General features: G+C 41.9%; 1 protein-coding gene across 3 annotated transcripts in view; it reads left to right on the top strand.

The window, feature by feature from the left end:
* The window catches only part of ABL1 (ABL proto-oncogene 1, non-receptor tyrosine kinase), a 73986-nt gene that overhangs the window by 18301 nt on the left and 32096 nt on the right, over positions 1 to 23589 (top strand). For 2 of the 3 annotated variants that reach the window (XM_089535228.1, XM_089535230.1), the window contains exons 2-4: positions 8227 to 8400; positions 13394 to 13689; positions 18160 to 18432. In XM_089535228.1, coding sequence (XP_089391354.1) covers positions 8227 to 8400; positions 13394 to 13689; positions 18160 to 18432 — 743 coding nt within the window. Of the gene's footprint in view, positions 1 to 4248; positions 4426 to 8226; positions 8401 to 13393; positions 13690 to 18159; positions 18433 to 23589 lie in introns of those variants that run through there. The other variant, XM_089535229.1, reaches the window with a different exon arrangement.

The following is a 23589-nucleotide window of genomic DNA, read 5'->3' on the forward strand; positions in this document are numbered from 1 at the left end:
TGGTGCAAAAATTCAAACACTGTGCTTCAGAAAGGGGGAAAAATGATAGGGAGAATGGTTTACCCGGGAGAGTTGCCAGTGCACACTCCTGATCTAGTCATGGATCCAGTTGCTTTTTAATCCTATCCTGTCTCTGACTGTAGAATTTGAATGTGGGCTCTAGATATAAAAGCCAAAATTTCCCAGGGAAGTTAATCAGTGACTACATATTGACTTTAGGCTCATGTACCTGCTTAATAATGTGTTTAACGTATATCTCTCTCGTGGTTGTTTGTTGAAACCTTTTGTTTTTCTTGTGCATCGATATGCACAAGATTGAGTGAGTCATCCAGAGGAAGTGCTGTCCTGGATCCATTTCCCCTGGCTGAATATTTGGATAACCTTTTGGGACATCCAACACATATCGAAATGTGGTTTTGGGAAAGAAAAAATCTGAGCACTTGATTTCCTAATAATTTTGCAACTGCTGTTTGGGAGCTGAACATGACAAGCAGGGAATGTGTTATTGTGCACCCTTTCGTTAAAATGCATCTGACAAGATCCAAAGAGCTGACAAAGGTTGTCTTTATAACCTCCTGTCAGTTGTCCTTTAGATAACTTTGCAGGAGTATTGGTGCGTCCTTTTTCAACCCACATCCCTGCCGGATCAAATGCTTTGTGCAAGAGCTCCACATACTTTTCTTTTTTCTTCCTCCCATCCCCTCCCCTCATTCCTTCTACTCCTTCCTCAGATGTAATTTGATCAGGAGCTTCGCTGGGGAATGGCTTCTGTTAACCATTTCTTTCCACCAAGAATCGAGAATCTTGCTTCATTTTTACAGTCTCAGTCTTACATGCTTCAGAAGAAGAAATACACACTATAGTCAGAATCGTTCAGGCTATTGTATTCCCAATTACCATGTATGGATGTGAGAGCTGGACAGTGAAGGAAGCAGACAGAAAGAAAATCAACTCATTTGAAATGTGGTGCTGGAGAAGAGTACTTAGGATACCATGGACAGCCAAGAAACCAAACAAATGGGTTCTTGAATAGATCAGACCAAGGCTCTCCTTGGAAGCTAAGATGATCAAGTTGAGACTATCATACTTTGGCCACATAATGAGACGGCATGGATCATTAGAAAAAACAATAATGCCAGGAAAGGTAGAGTGTAGAAGAAAAAGAGGAAGACCACAGACCAGATGGATAGACTCAGTCAGAGGGGTTATTATCAGCAAGGATCTGGGCGAGGCAGTGGAGGATATGGATTCTTGGAGATGCCTCACCCACAAGGTCGCCATGAGTGGGAACTGGCTCGAGGGCAGCTAACAACAACAACAACACGACTGACAATCTCAGCATTCAGAGTTCACACAATAAGAAACGAACCTTGAGAAAAATCATGTTTTAAAAAATAGTTTTATAATTTTTTAAATTAGATTTTTAAAAATTTAATTCACATTTTAAAAGAACATTGTACCTTGGCTAAATGTACTATCATGAATACCAATTAAATAACTTCTGACTATATGCTTTGAATATGTTAATAACAATTTATAGAGAGGAGAGGTAACTTGATCAGTCCTATATGACATAGGTCATGTACACAAATCTCATTCTCTTTTTCTGCTTTGTCCCTCTCTAAACACAAAGATAGATGAGAGAAATAAATATAGAATTGGGGAGAAGGAGTAGATCTGAATAGGTTGGGCTATAAATGCAAGGGATTCTCTCTTTTATGATGAATTGAAAATTAGAAAATTAATCTAAGACTAGGACATGGAGCTGTGGACTCCAACTACAAGAAGAGAGATTACACCTAAACATTAGGAAGAACTTCCTGATGGTAGGAGCTGTTCAACAGTGGAACACACTCCCTTGGAGAGTAGTGGAGTCTTCTTCTTTGGAGGTTTTGAAACAGATGGCCATCTATCGGGGGTGCTTTGATTGTATTTTCTTGTATGGCATGGAGTTGGGCTGGATGGCCATGGCATTTCTTCCAACTAACTCTATGACAGTTGGTGTTTACATTACAGCTGCCAGGATCTTTAGCTAGCAAAACCAATGATGAGAGATTATGGAATACTGTGGGCCCTTGATATGGTTCCAGGACCCCTTGTTGTTGTTGCGTATTTTCAAGTCATTTTCAATTTATGGTGACCCTAAGGGGAACCTATCATGGGGTTTCCTTGGCAAGATGTGTTTGCCATTGCCTTCCCCCTGAGGCTAAGAGAGTGTGACTTGCCCAAGATCACCCAGTGGGTTTCATGGCCGAGCGGGGATTTGAACCCTGTTCTCCAGAGTCATAGTCCAATGCTCAAACATCACATTGGCCCGTTATGGACACCAAAATCTATATCGATTTTATATAATATAATATAATATAATATAATCAAGTCACATTATATACAATGGTGTAATAAAACTGTGCCCGTTATAAAATGGCAAAATCAAGGTTGCTTTTGGGATTTTTTGGCAGAGTGGGGGAATATTTTCAAGATGTAAATGGTTGACTATAGAGGGCCAACTGTAGTAGTCCAAAAAGCACTTCCCAAATCTAACATTAGAAATGACATTATTGAAAACCCAGAAAGGGGACATTTTATTCCCCCAGGACTCTGTCTCTGACTTCCAGGTGGACATTCTTCACCAACAGAGACACATTTCACAGATTAACAGGGGAACAAGAATGTATTAATCGGTTCACTGTCTCTGTCTCCTGGTGATCACAGTACTAGTTGGGGATGAGGTAGTTGGCTGCATTGCAATTATGCATCTAAAATAACTGTTCTGGGACTATTTTTTTAGGAAGAAGTTGAGCAAACCTTGGATAACTGTTCAAAAGTCCAAGTGGAAATATCTATTTTCTGTTAACAGAAATGTAAAAGATCAGATTAACTCTCCCATCCTAAATATTCACATTTTGATTTTGAAGCAATGCAAATGTTAGTGCTCCCTCCCAGTATTGGTCTAATTTTTGCTTGTCTTAAATGAGGGGAGTTATGAAGATGTAAAAGACGAACGAAAGAAAAAAAAGCTGCTCAAGTAACCACTTCTTACTCATTCTTCCTTTGACACTGTGTTAACTTTGTTTTTCTGACTCTCTTGAGCTTTAATGAGGGCAGTTTTAGTAACTCTGTTTAGTAATTCCACTGGAATTCTTCTCGAATTCTGCATTCCTGCAGCCGCAGTTATGGGGAAACCTCATACTATGGAAAGAAGAAGCGATCAGAATTGCTCAGTTTCAGGGTATGCTATTGTGACACTCTGTATAATGTGACCACATTGCAGTCTCCCAGAATTATTTTGCCTTCTATGTGGGCCAGAGGAGCGCCACACTATGTGTTATATAATGTTCAGTTCAACCTCCCTGCTTTTGTTCAGCTCTGTAAAGTCAACAAAATCATTCTTCAGATATAATTTTGGAGCTGGAAGGAGCTGTAAGGGCCAACTAGGGCCCTTGCCATGCAGAAATACACAAGTGAAGCCCTCCTAAGAAGTGCCCTTCCAGCCTCTATTTAAAGAACTCCAAAGGTGGAGCAACACCACCCTTCAAGATAGTCTACTCTACTGTCAGAGTTCTTATAGAAGTTTATCAGACAAGGGAAACTGGAAGTATAATCCAATGGCAATCCGAACGCAATCAGGAGGTTTAATGTTATTGCGTGATAGACTACCACACACAATTTCGGACGATGGGAAGTCAGTCCGAACGCAATCATGGGGTTTTATGTTATTGCGTGAGAGGTGATCACATGCAATTTGGGGCAATGGCAAGCTATTTTTGGGCAATGGGGAGTCAGTTCAAACGCAACTCGAATTCACGTAAATTCACTGAATTAGTGAATTCACGTGAATGTGTTCTGGCCCCACTTTCTTTTCATTCGAAAGTAAGAGAAATTCCTCCTGTGTGATAAACTCCATAATGTAAAGTTCTTCCTCAAGATAGGCGGAAACCCTTCTTGTAAACGGAATCCTTTTGTTCTCATTGTAGTCTCAAGGATATCAGGAAACAAGCTTCCTTCACCTTCTACATGCAAACCCTTCAAATATTTAACGATAGCTGTCAGCTTTCAGTGTTCTCTTCTCCAAACTAAACTTATGTCCCAGAAACTGGCAACACTGCTCTGGGAGGCAGGCAGGCAAGCAGGAGAAGGAGGAGGCAGGGGCCCAACGTCAGCAGCAGCCTGGGCGCCTCCTCCTCCGCCTTCTTCTTCTTCTTAGTAGAGGAGGGAGGCCCAGCAGCAGAGCCTGCTCAAAATGGAGGGGCCCCTGGGGCCTTGGCTTCCCGAGTGAAGGAGGGCTTCAGGGACTGTCTAAGTTCAGGGGGAAGGAGAGGGAGAGAGCGCTGCTCCAATTCATGAAAATGTTGGAGATTTGCCTCAAGTTAGTGGGCTGCAAGTCGAAGAAAGGCCTTTCCTCCTCTTCCAGCTGCTATTTGGAAGGTAAGTGCAGGTGATGCTGATGGACTGCAACGCTCCTTTGCCACTTATGGCTGAACAAGAGGAGGAGAAAGAGCTTCTTCACCAACTGCAAAACTAGATCCAGGTTTTTAGGAGAGGAAAAAGGCACCTGGGCCCTCCAAGAAAATCCTTAGTCTTTGAACAAAGATTCATGTTGAGAATTCTCTCTCTCTCTCTCTCTCTTTCTTTCTCTCTCAGGCAGCTGAACTGGATGGCCCTTGTGGTCTCTTCCAACTCTATGATTCTATGATTCTATAATAACTATTTGTTTTAATACTGTAATAATTTAACTCCTTTTTAACGTACGTTTTTTTAAAAAAATGTTTTTAATTGTACTGTTTTTAATGCTGTGAAGCCACTCTGAGTCCCAGTCTTGGGAAAAGAGCGGGATACAAATAAATATAATAATAATAATAATAATAATAATAATAATAACATTCAAAAATTAGTCTAAATAATATAGGAAAATGTGTGGTTTTGATCATTGTTTTACTGTTTGCTCTCTCTCTCTCTCTCTCTGTGTGTGTGTGTGTGTTTTTTTTTCATCTGTTAATATTCTTTTTTGACATTAGTCTACAAAGTTCAGAAACTACTTGTATTGTGAGTGACCTTCAAAGCTTAGAGCCAAAGGCAGTCTTTGTTGAATGCATTCCAGTGAGTGGTGCACTCAGAAATGTTAGCTATGGAGTTTGTGGGAATTTGGTTTTAATTCTGCTGTAGACTTTCCATTTGGACTTGAACTACTTCATCTCATTGTGCCCGTTTCCCTTTTGTAGAATGAGTGCATATCTATTCTCCCTATCCCCGAATATATCCTTTCTTTCAGCATTGTTTGGTTAAATCTTGGCTTGTTGCTTCCAGGGCTTCGGAGAGTGAGTTGGCTCAGGCTTCTGGATGCCATTCATAGGCAAACATTGTGCATGCCAGAAGGCGTGATCTTCTCATTTGTCCATTTAGAAAGCCAAAATTTGTGCACATGATTTTCTTTAACCAGTCAGCACTGTCTTTTGCTAGGATGCTGAAGACGGGCCAAAGAATTCACTATGGGATTCTCCAAACAAAAGTTTCAAAAAGTTGACCATAAAGGCTCTAATAACTACCTTTTGGGCAAATTGTGGCCTGCTTGTGTTTTTGAATTGAGAGACTATTTTCTTAGATCACTTTGAGGCTCCAACAATTCTCTTTTCAATGCAAATCAAAAGCAGTGGTTTCTTTCTTTCCTCAGAATTTCCATCTCCTTGGCCAGCTTCTTGTTTTAATGAGTTGCTTTCGCAAAATATCTGGTGTTGTTGTGTTCCTTCAAAGTTGTTTCTGGCTTAAAGTGATCCAAAAGCAAAACCTATCATGGGCTTTTGCTTATAGGGGGGTTGCCTTTGCCTTCTGCTGAGGCTGAGAGCATGTGACTTGTTCAAGATCGCCCAATGGGTTTTCATAACCAAACAGGGATTTGAACCCTGTCTTCAGAGTCATTCTACCATACCATAGGAACTAACTACTTATCGTTGATTTTTGTTAGTGACTGTTGAGCCAGGGTGTGTATATTGCCATGTTACTGTATGATACGCAGAAACAACCAAGGGTCCTGTGGGATTTTAAAGACAAAATTGTTATGGCAAAAGCATTCATAGACCAGAGTCTGCTTTAGGCATTTGATTGTCAGAAGCAGGATAAATGTAGGATCTGGGATACTGGGTTGGAATTTAGAGTATGCAAAAGGTTTTGTCAGCAGTCTGTGGCACCATAGAGTTGAAATGGACTGCAATGGCCATTCCTACCATACAGTAATATGCAACTAAAACACTCTAGAGATTGGCCATCCAATCACCGTTTGAACACCTACAAAGAAGGAAAGTGTACCTCTCTTAAAGGCACTTGGTTGCTATCTAATCCATCATGCTTTATTCCTCAGTGGCTAACCAAATTCTTCTTCAAGGGCGCATGAGTGGAAATGGAACACATGTGTCTCTTTCTCTTGCTTGTTTTCAGATACACGCCACCAGTGATCCAGACACAGCCATTATGACTAGTAGCCACTAGATAGCCTTGTTTGTTGATGTCAGTGGTCCCCAAACTTTTTCAGGCTACTGTCCCTTTCCTCTTGGGTGACAACCCTAGCGCCCCCCATGCCTATTTCTTGGTATTAGGTCCACTGTTTTATGGGGGGGGGGCGGGGAGAAAAAGTATCCTTAGCAATGGACGTGGCTACTTTTGCAAATGAAGTAAGTGAAATCTTGCTTGCCATGCAACCCCGCTGGGTGATCATGGGCAAGTCACACTCTCCCAGCCACAGTGGGAGGCAATGGCAACCCCCCTCTGAAGAAAAATTATCACGACAACCGCATGATAGGTTCTCCTTAGGGTCACCATGAGTCAAAACAACTTGAAAGCACACAACAGCAATTGCTGCTAGGGAGCCCAAGCTCCAAAAGGAATCTGGAGCCCCATACGTTTGTACTTGGGGGAAGGAAGGTGAGTTTGGGGAGTGGCTTGGGAAATTGAAAAGCGGAGGCCCCTCTATGGAAGGACCAATGTTATCTGAATAGGGTGCCTGGCCAAGAGGGCAGGCAAGTTCAGCAGGATTTCCACCTGAGGAAGGAAGGGCTGCATGGCTGCCTGGGTAGCCCATGCCAAGAAATACCCTTGCAGCTGCCCTCCTTCTCCAGGCTTCTCCTGGCAAAGTGAGGGAGAGGGGATGCCCTATGAGGAATGACTTAAGGAGGTGGGGATGTTTAGCCTGGAGAAGAGACGGTTAAGAGGTGATAGGATAGCCCTGCTTAAATATTTCAAGGAATGTCATATTGAGGAGGACAGGACCCGGAACAATGGATGCAAGCTACAGGAAAAGAGATTCCACCTCAACGTTGGGAGTAACTTCCTGACAGTATGGGCTGTTCGACAGTGGAAAGCACTTCCTCTGAGAGTGGTGGAGTCTCCCTCCTTGGAAGTCTTTAAACAGAGTCTAGATGGCCTTCTGTCGGATATGCTTTGATTGAGAGTTCCTGCATGGCAGGGGTTGGACTGGATGGCCCTTATTGTCTCTTCCACCTCTATAATTCTATAAGAAGTGGAATGTGTAGGCATTAAAATGGGGTCTTCACTTGACTCTTGTGCTTGGTAATTTCATCTGGTATGGCTGCTGTGGTGTAATTCATAGGCTCTTAGGGTTAGAAGGGGTCACAAGGGCCATCTTATTCAATCCTCTGGTAATTTTCTGTGTCTTCAAGTTATTTCTGACTTAAGAGACCCTAAGATGAACCTAACATCTAGTTTTCTTGATAATGTTTCTTCAGAGGTGGTTTGCCTTTGCCTTCCTCTGAGACGGAGAAAATGTAACTCCCCCAAGGTGGATTCCCATGGCCAAGTGGGAATTCAGACCCTGCTACACCACACTGACTCTCAGTCTAATCCTCTTTAACCATGTAGGAATACACAATTACAGCATTCCTGGGAGATGCCCAGACAATCTCTGTTTAAAGGCCTCCAAAGAAGGAGAGTCCACCACCCTTTAAGGCAGTCCCTTCCCACTGTGAAATGAGACAGATGGTCCCCTGTGGGGCAAACCCTCCAATGAACTTTACACAGTGGTGTGTGTCTGTTTGTGGTATATTTTTTCTGCATATGTTTAAGTATATTTGTATATGTATGCATAAATCTTTTAAAGACTCTCTTAACAGTCATAATTTGGGATTTGGAAGAAACAAAGAAAACTGTCTCTGAGAATAATGTTTTTTCTTCTTCTTTTTGCTCTTTCTCTAGTACTACCTTTTTCCTTTTCTTTTCCAGAAGCTCTTCAGAGGCCGGTAGTCTCTGAGTTTGAGCCCCAAGGACTCAGTGAAGCTGCCCGCTGGAACTCCAAGGAAAATCTACTTTGTGGTCCAAGTGAAAATGACCCCAACCTTTTTGTGGCCTTGTATGATTTTGTAGCAAGTGGGGACAACACTCTCAGCATAACTAAAGGTAAGGGCTTGTCTTTTGGCATTGGTCTAAGAAGCATATGTGGAACCTAAGAATGAAAGGTGTAAGCACTTCATTTTGGACAAGGATCATCCTGGAAACTATTAATTCATTTGTCCATTCCAGGATTCATGTCCTATTTTTAGGCACACTAGAAATCTCACAAGCATCTTCCACTAAAAAAAAAAAAAATACTACTAGAGTGAAAAATATAAAATTAGAAAGAAATACCTAAAATAGCCATCCACTCAAGGCAGTTGACAGTTGATGATAACAGGGCAGGAACAGAAATCATTGCTCTGCCCTGACAAACAAAAACCTCTTTAAAAAGTACTTTTTGAATGGAAGGTAAGCTTTTGCCCAAACAAATTTCTTGAGTGCAGTTGTTTGAAGGGCAAGGTTGAATATGTAAAAAGCTTTGAGTCTGAGCAGTGCTATAGCAGAGAGATCCTCACAAGGGAGATGGGCATATAGAATGACAAGGAGAGGGAATTATATAGCGAGTTAAAAAATAAATCTCATTTCTTGGACGAAGTCTCAGTTTCTGAGTTCAGATTTTGACAGTCATGTTTTATCAATTCAATAATCGTTATTCTTCCATTAAAAATATGCATATGTTTAACCCCTCTCTGTGTACACTTTGTCCACACAGAGAGAGTGAACAATTAGTAAGAGATATAGTGGTTAGTGTGTCAGACTAGAAGTGTGGAGGACGAGTTTCAAAACCCAAATATTAAAATAGAAGAAAATCAATTATAAGACTATAAAAGCTTCTCTTGCACAAAGAACACTAGAATATGTTTAAAGGCAGATAGCAGGTTCTCAAAAGACTCAACTCCAGATGAACCCTGTTGCCGCCCTTTGGTTGGCACAGGATCCTTAGTTTCCCAGAGGGATAAAGAGGTTAGGTCAGTGCAGCAGATACGGCCAAAGAGTCTTGCCGTACGAATACTTGAAAGACTAACCAATTTGGTGTGACATAAACTTTCATGTTTACAAAGGCTTATGTCATGTTGTTTTAAATGTTACTGAGGGGAGTAGGGCCAAGAGAGACAAGGTGGGGACTGCTGGTGGACAGAGATGGACATCATGTTCCTAGATTGTAGGGACTGATCTAGAAAAGAAAAGAAAGTCTCTGGAAGTGTTGAGAGTTTCCAGTTCTTTTTATTTTCATTGTACCTCCGTATTCCCAGGTCTACATCTGAACTCTTTCTTGAAATATGCTAGGGTTTCTTCCCCTATCCTTGCCCCTATCACTTGCCAAGTCAAAAAACAACAGAAATTGATTTTCACCAGTTTCCACTGAGCCTTCTTTATTGTTATTCAGGAGTTTTAGTCAAAATGCTAAAGTACTTGAACAATATTACTCTAGTTAAACATTGGAACTACTTTTTTAGTGCAATATTTCTCTTTCCCTTCCTTCATTTTTGTTGATTCTTATTTGTGGTCTCTGTGCCTCACATAAATGAGTTTTTGCACCTGTGCAAAAAGCCAATTGGCATGTTCTCAAGCTGAGTAGCTTGGCAAGAACCCCTTCACTTCCTATTTACCCCACATGTCCTAGCCCACCAAGCTACCATCTCCTCAGTTTCTCTCCATCCACTGAGAGAGTAACTTCTCTTGAGATGTTCTAGCTGTTGTGTAGCTTCCTTTGACCTTCTTGTCTTTGTCTTCCTTCACTGTATTTCCAGTCTTTCCCTTGTCATTTCTTTCTTCATTCTCTCTATTGCTTTGTGTGTGTATAAAATACATAAAAGTCTTTCACTATTTTGGGCTCTGTCCCTCTTCCCTTCCCTTCCCTTTTATGTTCTCATGTCTCTGTTCTTCATGTGAGACGAAGGTCTCCTTGCCCAAGAAACACTCGAACATTGGACATTCTTCTCTCTGAGCAAGGGACATTTAATGTAGCAACACTTGGGGCTCTACTGCTGAGGCCATGAAAAACTGGGCTTTGAGACGGAAGCTGTACTGTTGGGGGAAATGTCTACAGGTATAAACCAGGCTGCTACAAACAAGCACTTTTCTCAGCCTCACAACAGCATCAAAATCGCAGAAGCAGGCTGCCCTTCAGAAGTGAAGAACAGCTTCAGAGAAGTCAACATTGGTACTGACACAAGCTGATACCGAAGTTGGGTTTGATACTGGCAACAATATGTTCGGCACCAACAGAGCTTTCAATTCCAATGGAATGTTCAGCTTCTGCTGTTTCAATGGCATTGGTTTCTACCCCACTTACTACTGCAGTATCATTAGCAATGGATACAGTATCAACAACCTCTCCATCACCTTGGTCAAAATCCTCTCAGTCTACAGTCTTAAATTGGGGCATAAAAGAGTGTTGTCACTGCAGCACTTGAGATCAAAAGAAAAATCGAAACCAAAGGAAGAGAGAGCTAAACATTCAAAGCAGCCTTCAGTACCAGCATCAGTAACACCACCAGGCTCAATACTGACCACATAACCTAGTTCATTACCAACTGCCATCACTTGATATGTTGATTCCCTTGGTACCGACTACATTGGACATTCAGTACAGGAAATGGAAGCCCTTCTGGAACAAAATGTACCTTTGCTACAATCCTCACCTCACTAACATCAGCTGCAATCCCACTCTCACCAGCAGTTCAGGACTTGACGAAACATTCATGGGTCAAGCCAGCTTCGTTATCACCAACTTCTTGCCATCTTGAACATATTTACAGGGGTCAGCAGGAGTGAGCATGCTTTCTTTTTATTCAGGGTTCACCAAATTCCATTGTGGTTGAGATATCACAAACCAGATATGTTGGAGATCACAAACTATACTTGCACAGACATTTGAATATCTTTAGCAGATGCTTTTACTCTTCAGCAGTCCTAGCCATCTGGAAAGCAAACATGCAAACATGTACATTGATGTACCAGTGTTTCCTGTGGGAGAAGAGGCTTCCTTTCATACCTTACCTCCCTAATGAACAAAAGAATGCAGCACTCCTCTTTCAACTGGAAGCCCATTCTTTGGCAGCTACTGCAAATACAAGCAGCTCAACATTCTGTTGATTGCACTGCTAAGGTGCTGTCAGGAGCAGTGGCACTCCATTGCTGTGCATGACTGTATTTGGCCAGCTTCATAGAAGACACCATGCATTGGACTGAGGACCTTATCTTTAATGATGAGCCATCAGATTAATTGACCATCTTTTCAAGGCTAGGGTGCTAACCAGAAAGATGAGTTTAGGCATGCAACACCAGCAGCAGCAGCCATACCAATCTTCTTGGAAGTGTCCCTCCTCATCTTTGTTTGGCAAGTCTATGTTGCCATCCAGACCTTCACAGACCCCTTCTCAGCAGTCCTCAACAACAATGCCCCTTTTGGCAACATTGTTACCAACCGGAGTCCTCCAAAAAATCCACTGGCTTCGCAAGGTCAACCACTTAATGGGCCCTTTTCCATCTCAGGTTCCCAAACTAAGTGCTGTTATAATACCTGGTGGAACACCATCACAGATTCCTGGGTTCTCACCATTATTCATCTGGGCAGCACCATAGAATTTGTCAGGTATTCCACCCATTGGCATCTTTTATCCTACTCCTCCATCCATAGTTCTGATATATGAAATTGTTATTTTGCTACAGAGGGATGCTGTAGCAATGGATGTTTTTCCTGGCATTTTATGGTGCCAGAGATGAACTGTGGATTTCATCCGATCATGGATCTTCGTAGTGTCAACTGTTACATCCGACCATGGAAATACAAAATGGTGACATTACACTCCATTCTCCCATTTCTTCACAGAGGAGACCGATTTACATCCATTGATATCTGAGATGCCTGTTTTCACACTGACATCAGACCACAACATCACAAGTTCCTCAGATTCACTATTAACCAGGACCTCTTAGAATCACTGTTAGAAGAGACCCCAAGGACCTGTGTCATGCAGGATGACATGGTCAAAGCATTCCTGACAGATGGCCATCCAATCTCTGTTTAAAAAACTCCAAAGAAGGAGATTCAACCACACTCTAAGGCATCATGTTCCATTGTCAAACAGCTCTTAGGAATTAATTCATAATGTTGAGGTGGAATCTCTTTTCCTGTGGCTTGAATCTATTGCTCCATGTCCTAGTCTCTAAAACAGTAGAAAACAAGTTCACCTCATCTTCAGTGTGACATTCCTTCAGATAAACATCGATATCATGTGACCCCTTAACCTTTTCCCCCCAGGTTAAACATACCCAGCTCTCTAAGCCACTTCTCATAGGGCATGGTTTCCCAGACCATTCACCTTTTCTCATAGGGCATGGTTTCCAGACCATTCACTTCCATACATGGCAAGATCCATTTTGCTTCCAGGATTTATTCCAGGTGAGAGTACCTGTCTGGAGGCTCTTGGTGGTACATGTTTTCCTAATAGAACATTTAAGACCATCTAGAGAGCAGATGGACATAGGTTCGTAAGAAATTAGTCGGCAAGGTACATGGACAAATTTTCTTGTGTATAGCACTGCAACAGCAGCAACAGAAAAGCACCTGACACCCCCTTCACACACACACACATCATCATCTCTTTGTTTTAATTCCAGAACTTTGTTTTAACCTGATATAAAAAAAAGTCTTGGCAATTTCCAGGCTATATCCCTCCCTTACTCCATTCCCAGACCAGCTCTCTTGCGTGTATATGGCAGCCTGTGAATTGTCTGTAAATTGGAGGTACTTTTCCCACTGGGACTCCTTTAGCACACGCTCCTGAAAGCAGGACTTTGACTGTGTCCATGCTGGATTCACTTGTGGGCAACCATGTGGCTGAGCAGAGGAATGAAGGGAAATGAAATTTTCAGTTATGTTTCAGTGTGATCATTTCAAATTCATAAATTAAGCAGATTCTGTTCTTCGAACAGTTTTAATTGTCAGCACTGCTAATTCCCCACTTTGTTGCCTTGCATGCTTTCCTACATGTATGAAACTAAATGTTCAGTGTGATTGATTGATTATTTATTTATTTTTAATGGAAAGGTGAAAAGCTTCGTGTCTTGGGCTACAACCATAATGGTGAATGGTGTGAAGCCCAAACCAAGAATGGGCAGGGCTGGGTCCCAAGTAACTACATCACCCCCGTAAACAGCTTGGAGAAGCATTCCTGGTACCACGGGCCAGTGTCACGGAATGCTGCAGAATACTTGCTCAGCAGTGGGATCAACGGCAGCTTCCTGGTGCGTGAGAGTGAAAGCAGCCCAGGGCAGAGGTCTATATCGCTGCGTTATGAGGGAAGGGTTTACCACTACAGGATAAACACTGCATCGGATGGGAAGGTGAGACCAGATATTTTGTTGGCTTTCCATGTATAACTTGAAGTTGCAGCTCACTGAAGTTGGGGTTTAGGGCCATCAGTGGCTGCAAGTCAGGATGGTTGTACAAAATCTCAGATATCGGAGTGCATTTGCCTCTGTGTTAGCAGTTACTCGGAATGCAAGAGGGAGAGTGCAGTTGCACTCAGGTCCAATTGGAAGGCTTCCCTTAGATAAGTGATGGTGAGCCATCATGGTATTGTGGTTTAAGTGCTGAACTAGGAGAGAGCAGGGTTCAAATCTCTGCTTGGCCAGAGAAGCCCACTGGTTAATCTTGAACAATTCACACTCTTCCAGCCTCAGAGGAAAACAAAGGCAAGTCCATTCTGAACAAATTTTGCCCGGAAAACCCCATGATAGGTTCATCTTGGGATTCTCAGAAATAGCTTGAAGGTATGCAACATTTGTGTTAACAGAATGTTAGATCAGACACCTCTTGGCTTTGCCTCTGATTTAGATATAGTTTTCTGTCTTGTTCATGGTTTACATAGCAGATTTTAGGTGATATTTATCTGGAAAATATTGTTGCTTGTCACAACCAAGTTATTCATTTATTACGGCACACAGCCAGCACAGCGATAAAATACAATACAATAATACAATACAGTCATAAAAACTCTAAATAAATAGCACAGCTTAGGTTTAAAAAGCAACAGTGAATAAATCAGTCTGACTAATAAAGCTTAATTAATGGTCAAGATAGACTTCTAACTTCTCACTCTGTTGAAATGTTCCTTTGCCTCTTATTTTATATAATTAAAACTATTCTTAGATGGTATTGACGATGGCCAGACTCTTATCTCTCCTTGTGACCTCTCTTTGGGATGTTAAGTTCTCCATTGCCTACTTCTACCTACCTCAGATGGAGAATAGTAAACTGTTAACAAGGTCAACTGCTTTTGCTTCCATTTTTACACTGGACACAGCCTTTTTGTTCTATCTGAACTTTGTGGTTCTTGTTGTATGCTTTCAAGTCATTTCTGACTTGCAGTGAACCTAAGGCAAACATATTACATGGTTTTCCTGGCAAGATTTATTCAAAAGGAGTTTACCATTGCCTTCCTCTGAGGCTGAAAGAGTGTAACTTGCCCAAAGTCACTCAGTGGATTTCCATGGCTGAGCAGAAACCTGGTCCTCCAGAGTTGTAGTCCAAACGCTCAAACCACTACACCATGCTGGTTTTAGGGGGGCAGTAGTTTCTTTAAAGAATGGTAAGTTGAAACAGGTCATGATCGAAATATAGGTAAAGACACTGTCTTACTCTTCAACTCCCAAATATTTCAGCCAGTGTGGCCAGTGCTGAGGAATTCTGGGAGTTGACGTGCTAAACATATGATGCTGGGAATGACAGGACTTTTTTTTTCCTAGTGTGCCAGAGACTGGTAATGTATTTGTGCCCACTGGCTGCAAGAGTTTCTTTCCTGTAAGCTCTCTGCAGGCCAGCCATGGACCATGAACCATGGACCGGCATCAGTCCACAGACCACAATTTTCAGGAGTGCTAGAGAATGTTACCTAAAAAACTGAAAGCCGCCTAAAGCTGTTTTGGCTTTCTTACTGACCTGTTCTGGGCTTTTGGAGTACTTCATTTCAGTAATCCAAATCCACAGTGATACAACACTGTTTTGTAGCTTGTAGCAAACAGTGTGCAGCAGTGCGAAAGTATCTGATCAGACCTTTCCATCAGTGTAAGGCAGCAGAGGTTCATGCTACATTAGTGGCAAGATGGTTAGCTGTAAGCAGTCCATTATGGCATTTTGCACTGCATTCCAGCAGCACTGTTTGTGCCAAGGGACAGTCAGGCTGCACTGTAGTAATCAGTTTAGATTTGTGTTAAGCAGGTTAATAACTTCACTTTCCCTGAGTTGTTTTAATCAGCACTGTTGAGAATAGATACTGACAAGGCAAATTCATTCATGTAAACAGCCAGAAGCCTATTATTAGAAATCCATAAATAACAGGAACAACATCCCCAACCAGCTCCATTATCACCATGATAGAATAATATCAGAGAGAGACATAAGGAGAGAACAAGATTATCAGCAGCAGTAGCTTTTGCATTGCTGTGGTGTAAAACACTACTAACCATTTGATAATTGGAAATGAAAAGAAAAAAGAAGGCAGTAATAAACAACGCATAAAGAAGATAATGGACTAATAGGAATGGATTCACAAGGATGATAATTAAAGAGAAGAAATTACAAACAGAAAGGACTAATATGAGTTTAGCTGAAACTATGTATTAGTTAGAAAAGTTTTTTTATTTTGGGAAAATATAAGGAGTGTACATTTTTGGTCTTATTAAATACAGTTTAATAATAATAATAATAATAATAATAATAATAATAATAATAATAATAATAATAATAATAATGCCTAAACTCTCCCTAGAAGACAAGATGACTAAACTGAGACTGGCATACTTTGGCCATACGATGAGAAGACATGACTTCATTAGAAAAGATGATAATGCTTGGTAAGGTAGAAGAAAGTAGGAAAAGAGGAAGACTCCTTTACAGAGGGGTAGATTCAATCAAGAAAGCCACAGTCCTGAACAAAGCTGTTGATGACAGGGTGACTTGGAGGTCTGTCATTCATAGGGTTGCCATAAGTTGAAGTCAACTTGATGGCAGTTAACAACAACAAAGATCTTGTCTCTTATTGTTTTTATAAGCTGCTAATAACATCTTGTATTGTGTTCAATGGTGTTAATTGATCAGACAGTGGAGGGTTGTTTGTCATGACCCATTGGCTGTGATAGCAAAATGGAACCTCAGTGTGCAGAATAAGAGAATGATAGATTTTGAAGGGGCTCCCAGAAGCCAACCTCCCTTGCTCTCTCCCCGGCTCAGTGCAGAAACTCCAGATAGAGCATCCCCAGCAAGTAGTTGTCCAGACTTTTTCTGAAAATACCCAGAAAAGGTGACTGCACCACCTCTCTAAGCCATTGGTTCTATTTCCTAACCACTCTTATCTCAAGAGGTTTATTTTAATGTTTAATCGATACCTGCTGTCCTGTAATCTCAAACCATCCCACCCTCTGAGGTAGCAGAAAATAAAGCTGCCTCCCCTGTCTGTGACTGCCCTTAGGGTATTTAAAGAAGGTAATCCTGTCATTCCTGAATCTTCTGTTCTATAATTCAGATATCAAGGAAGGCTGCATTAATTTTTATGCAGCTTTTTATTTGAAAGGAGAAGCTGCATATGATTCCCGTACTTCAGTTAAATGGAGTGCTTTCTGATGCCTAATAAGGCATAGCTGATGCCAAGAATGCATGTGGATGGCACTTGCACTTGAGAAAATGACCATTCCCAGCCTGCACCTAAACAGTAGCACCACTCTCATTCTGTCTGCAGTCTAACTCAGAGCACTGGCAGTTACTTTCACAGTTTGTAGGGTGAAGGATTGCTTGCCTATCTGCTTTTAATGATTTTCCTCTTTTGGATGCCATTTGTTGGTAATAAGAAAGGTCTTTTTCTGTGTTTATGCTCTAGAATTAGAGTATGAACACTGTCTTCTGGATTATTCTCTGGGTCGATTCCTTGAAATTTGCCTTTTTACCTTTTCAGAGTTGTACGTCTGTAACTATTTTACTTCTCTTGGGGGTTGAAACTATTTTTGTCCTTAATTAATCCATTTTGTCCTGATTCAGAGACCTGTGCTGGATCATACCTGAGTACCATCTTATTCTGCCTTCTATCCACATAGGGCTTTACCTGGTGCTTCTGGGGAGCCTGCAAGTACGACAGGAAAGATGCTGTCTCATGCTCCCCAGCAACTGCTGTCACAAGACATGTTGCACGTCATCAGAAAGGCGATAAATGCTGTCATTACCTGTTGCCAGTGATAGCCTTTTACTTCATGAACTTTCTCGTCCCACATCCTAATTAGTGGCCATTAATCCTGTTTGTGGCAACCGTGCATGCAAACCAGAACTTTTTTGCACCAAAATGACCTCTTACAGGCATTGGGGCATTTTCACCAAGTATTTTGACCTTCCTAGGCCATTTTAGGCCTAGGAGAGGCCTTTTTTTTAAAACCACAGGAAGTGAACAGGAATAATTTCCTGTTTCAAAAAAGGCTTCTCCTTCACCTAAATTGGATGGGTGGGAAGTGGTAGAAATGATGTGCCAAAAAGAAAGCTTTGTACAGTTGCTCACTCCTGTGTTAAACTATGGTTCAGTGTTATGGAAGCCAAACAATAAATCGCAGCATCTTAATTCCAAATTTGTGGTATGCTTAATGGTCTCTTGACCATAATAAAGCCTGTTGTTATTGTTTATTGTTAATTCATTTTGTTTCAGGTATGATAGCATGAGAAGTGTCGGTGAGGCACAGGTCAGCCCAAATCACCACCGTATATATGTAAGGAAACTTTTAGGAATAATTTGGAGTGGTGGTAACCCACTGGCTTTCTATGGTTTTGTCTTTCAGCTTTACGTCTCTTCAGAAAGCCGCTTCAACACCTTGGCGGAACTGGTGCATCACCACTCAACTGTAGCAGATGGGCTGATTACCACTCTGCATTACCCGGCTCCAAAGCGGAACAAGCCCACCATCTATGGGGTGTCCCCAAACTATGACAAGTGGGAGATTGAACGGACGGACATCACAATGAAACACAAACTGGGAGGGGGACAATATGGGGAGGTGTATGAAGGAGTGTGGAAGAAGTATAACCTCACAGTAGCTGTGAAAACCTTAAAGGTAGGTGTTACAATACTTCTATTTATAACTGCCCTTCTGTTTGTTTGCATTGTTCCCTTTTTAAAGGGGTACGTTAGGGAATCTTCAAAACCACAAGGCTAAAATGGGCTAAAGGATAGTATTTGATTGTATAACGATTGTAGGTTCTCTTGCTAGGGATTGTGGGAAGCTATAAGACTGGGAAAAGTTCTGTCAGTGCAGGGTTGTCCGTTATAAGAATTGTGAAGCTCTTCAGTTCTTTTCTAATTTTTCTGTAGCCTTCTTCCCAGCCTTCCAGCCTTTCTCATAAAACAGAGAAAAGATTCAGATGTTAGAATTGTCTCAGCCTAGTCAGTGAGGCATTGCAGTTATGTGAAGCATTAACAGATGTCAAAATTTTTTAAGACATTGAATTAATTATTACAGAAATATACTAAATGTTTCACTCGGACGTTAAAATAATTTCTGGAGCAGGAGACATGCCATATTTAATTTGTTGTATTTCTGTGCATGTTAATTCTGTACATATATATCTCCCCCCTCTCTCTCTTCGTTTGTGTGTAAAGCTGAAAATACATAATATGATGGAGATGGTGTTGTGATGCTGCCAGGATGGCTAGTCTAAGGATGTTGTGTCATGACAAGGGCAATGTGACTTATTATTGTAATTGTTCCTATTGTCTCTCTTGATTTGGTCCTAAAAGAAAGAAAATAGTCCCAGTGTTCATTCTGGTTTTCTTTAAAGCATGTGGAGAAAGTGACACCTAGCGTTAGGAGGGGACATGTTTCTAAAGGAGCAGGAGCTATACTGGAAGATGGCAGATTTGGAATTTGTTAAGAAATTTGATTCTCCCAGTGACTGACAGTTTGACAGTGTGATGGTGCTAAAAAAGCCAATGCAGTTCTAGGCTGCAGAGGAAGGAAGTACCCTGGGTCCTTGTTATCTGCTTGGGTTTGCTTCCAGAATCCCCCGACAGTAACAAAATCCATGGATGCTAATGTCCTGTTAAATATAATGGCATAGCAAAATAGTGCCCCTTATATAAAATAGAAGGGCCAACTGCAGTTTGTTGTTTAGAGTTTTCAATTAACTTCTCAGTATCACGATATCTCTTTTTTTATTTATCTCAGTACTGTAGCTATGGAGGAGTTGCACATTTTTGTGTCACATTGCCCTTTGATTGCCTGGAACTCTCTTTTTGAACCCTCCCCTCCAGTACAATATTTAGGCATTTTATCTCAGTCTGTGTTTTATTTATTTATTTATTTATTTATTTATTTATTTATTTATTTATTTGTCAGTTTGGAAGCCATTCATTCTATTCATTCTATTCCTTTAATTATTTCTCACAATTCTATCACACTGTTCCTCCAGAGCACACAAGGCAACATATATGGCTTTTACCTTGTCCTAGTTTTTATCCTCCCAAGAACTCTACATCAAGATAGAGGGAAGTAATAGTGCCACTCTATTCTGCTTTGGCCAGACGTTACCTGAAATACTGTATCTAGTCCTGGGTGGGACTCCTTCCCCCTGCCCTATGAGACAGCTGAAGGCCTGGGGTGGGGTGAGAAGAGCAGAGGTTGGGGAAGGTCCTCCTTCTCCATTCTTGGCCTCCAGCTACCTTCGGAGAGGCAACTGGAGACCGGGAAAGGTCGGGAAGGAGGAGGAAGAGGGTCCATTCCTGGCCTTCAGCTGCCCTCGAAGAGGCAACTGGAGCCAGGGAGGGTTGGGAAGGAGAAGGAAGAGGCGCTCACCTATTCCTTCTCCTTCCTAACCCTCCTCCTTCCTGACCCGGTGCATGCCTCTTCCTCTCTCCATTGCATGCTGGGGGAAATGGCATTGTGTGCCATAGGTTCACCATCAGGATTATAGTCTATAAAGCACATGCTGACTTTGCTTTGAAATTCCTTGATGCATGCCATCATATGTTTGCAATATGGTCCCTAGTTCCCCTGCCTTTCCTGAACCCTGCTTTCACCTCTGGGATTTCTCTCTGTATGACTGGAGTCAGTATTGCAGAGTTTTGAGCATAATTTTGCTTGCATGGGAAATTAATGCAGTGGTCCTATAGTTGTCTTTTGTCTCTCCTTTTTTGTGGATGGGAATGTATATTAATACTGTAGTTTCCAATCTGTTGGACAAAGTTTTGTTTTCCATATTTGTTGGCATATATTGGTAGCACTAGAGTTGATTGAGTCTGTGTGGATTATACAGTAGTGGTTGAACTGGAATATCATCTGTACCTGATTATTTTCCTGATTTTTTATTTTTATTGCAGATTCCACCTCACTTTTTAGAATTTGGGGTTTATCTTCATATAGTTCTTCATTCCATGTAGATACTCATATATTCACACACACATACATTTACAATCATTTGTGGCTTTGAGTTTTGCCCTGGTTAAATGCTGGTACTGCAGTCACTCACAATCAAGGTTGTGAGTTCGATATCAGCCAGGGGCTCCAGCGATGACTCAACCTGGCATCTTTCTGAGGTTGCCAAAAGGAGTACCCAACTTGTTGAGGGCAATTAGGTTACACATTGTAAACCACTTAGGGAGTGCTTAAGTACACTAATAAGTGGTATAGAAATGTACAGTGGAACCTCGCCATACGCGGGGGATCTGTTTCGGATCCCGCCGCGTATGGCGATTTCTGCCTATGCTCGAGCCCCATTGTAAACAATGGGGCTCGTGCACGGCGGCGCGGAGATGCGCAGGGCGCAACGGGCGCACGCGCCCATTCAACTGAATGGGACGCGCTGCCCCTTCCGCCCCGCGCGCGCGCCTCGGCTTGAGCGCATATGCTCAAGGCCGCGTATGGCGCGTCTGCCTATGGCAAGGTTCCACTGTACTTGGTATTGCTATTACAGATTTGATTATGTATTGATTTGATTAATATGATCTCTGTAGGAATCTGCAGGTCTTCCAGTGTGACTGTTTTGGATATTGGCAAAATTAACACTGGGGAAACCCAGATATTCCTAGAGAAAACATGTCTCTAGACTTTTGTAAGTTCTCAGCACAATTCTATGGTCAACCTCTGGGAGATGTGGACCATAAAGTTCCTCCAAGGACCTAGAGATTCCTAGGGAGGTGTTCTCTAAGATTAAAATAATATTCTTTTTTATTTCCAGTTTTTCCACTTTCATGGGGGTCCTGCACCCTAACCCCAGCAAATGTAGAGAGCCCACAGTTTAAAACTAGCAGTTTTCTGGCTCTCAGCTGCTTTTGGAATAAATTGTTGTGGGGAAAGAGTTTGACATTATCAGGGTCCTTCCCCAGCTTAGACTCTCCCATACCCACCTGTGATACGATCACTTTAGAGGCCACAGTAGGTATGCTATCATGAAATCTCTATGCTCTAAGTTGGTACTTTGACACATTCCGCTGCCAGTTCCAAATGCCAGATAAATAGTTAATGAAGGATGACTGCAAGCGGGGATTAAAATAATGCCAGGCAATTTTACCTCCCTCCCTCTTCCCCTCCTTGTTTTCTGTGAGAGAAGATAATGAAACTCTCCAAAGAAATCCCCAAAAGGTGCAGGCTTGAAATTATGCATGCTGAAACACACTTGAAAGTATCCCTCTAATCCACCTTTCTTAAATCTGTCAGTCTCTTCTCTTGACAGGGAGGATTATGATCTGTTCAAAGGTGTGGAGAATTGTAGATGAGTTTTTTTTGTTTTAAATACCCTCCTATATATATTTAAGCAACAGCAGGGGGAGACAAACCCTTAGCAGTCTTCAGAGGTACAGTTTGACTTCCAAGGAAATAATCTTTTCCAAAACATGTTGAATGTCCCCCCTTACCATCAGCTCACCCTCTTCCCCTGCAGAAAAAGTCCAAGATGTTAAAATAATAACGGGAAGAAGGCCAACTTGGTAGTTCCTACAGACTTTGTCCTTGATTAATGATTTCTACTGTAGCCTATTTATTATCCTGTTTCAAAGTAGCTGGAAACAGCTGAGAGCCAGCTTGACAAAGTGGTTTTCACAGAGAGGAAAATGAGGGCCGGACTACCCCATTTGGTGTGCATCTATAGCTTTTAGCTCTGGGGAATGGGGTGGGGAAGAATAAGAAGGTATGTTATTAATAATATTTTTTTCTAATTTTATTGTGCTTTAATAAAAACAATAACAAAAATAAAATTTTTAAATACCAAATTTCAAAATTCAGGAAGTGCAACAAAGATCTTGGATTCCTAATCCTAGCCTTACATCTTTCCAAGTGATGGGAATGCCCACAGGTAACAGGATACTGGACCAAAATCTTCCATACATCACAGTATTAAACAATGAGATTTGTGACAGGATACAGTGATGGCCACCAATGTAGGCTTCTAAAGGGAATGACACTGATAATAAAGCTACCAGTGGCTATTTGTTACAGTTGTTATGTATTGCTTCCAGTGTTAAGAATATTATGATTTTCAGTACCATATCTGGGAGGGATTGGACATGAGCTCCAGCTGTCCTGACCATATGACTAAATAAACTTTTGGTCTGCATTAGCAGAGCTGTACGTTTTTGTTCTTAAATCAAATGTTGTTGTTGTTCATTGACTACATAAAGCCTGTCTCACCTAAACAATGTGCTGGATCCTGCTAATTGTTGTGCGTCGGTGTGCATAATGATGTTTTAATTTTTTTATTGTTTAATCTTGTGAATGTTTAACTATGGCGAGTTACAGACCACCCTCAAGCGGCCGTTTTCCCGCCGCCGCCATTCGCTGCGGACGGAAGCCCCAGCGGCCAGAGCGCAAGGCTTCCCAGCGCAGCGAAAAAGGAGCGCTGAAATGGTGCTCTTTTTCAAAACACGGAAGTGGCGCTGCGAGGGGCGAAGCGCGCCCTTGCGGCATCACTTCCGCCGCGATACGTCTGGACGCTATGCGTCCAAGACATCAAAATGGCAGCGCCCATGTGGATGGGAGCTGCCATTAAGGACGCGCTCTGCGCGTACTAGGAAGAAGGGCCGTGAGGAAGGTAAGACCCTTCCTAACCCTAATACAGCCCTTCCTAACCATAGTACGCGCGGTCTGTAACCCGCCTATGTGTTTTTAACTTGTTATAAGCCACTTTGAGTCCCAAATTGGGGGAAAGGAAGAATAGAAATGCTTTGCCCCCACCTATCTTCTGCGAATCAGCCAGGCAGTTATTCCAGTTCTTCAGGCAAG

This window comes from Sceloporus occidentalis, unplaced genomic scaffold, assembly GCF_023333645.1.
Source record: "Sceloporus occidentalis isolate IW3139 unplaced genomic scaffold, rSceOcc1.0.p SCAF_8, whole genome shotgun sequence".
Lineage (NCBI taxonomy): Eukaryota > Metazoa > Chordata > Lepidosauria > Squamata > Phrynosomatidae > Sceloporus > Sceloporus occidentalis.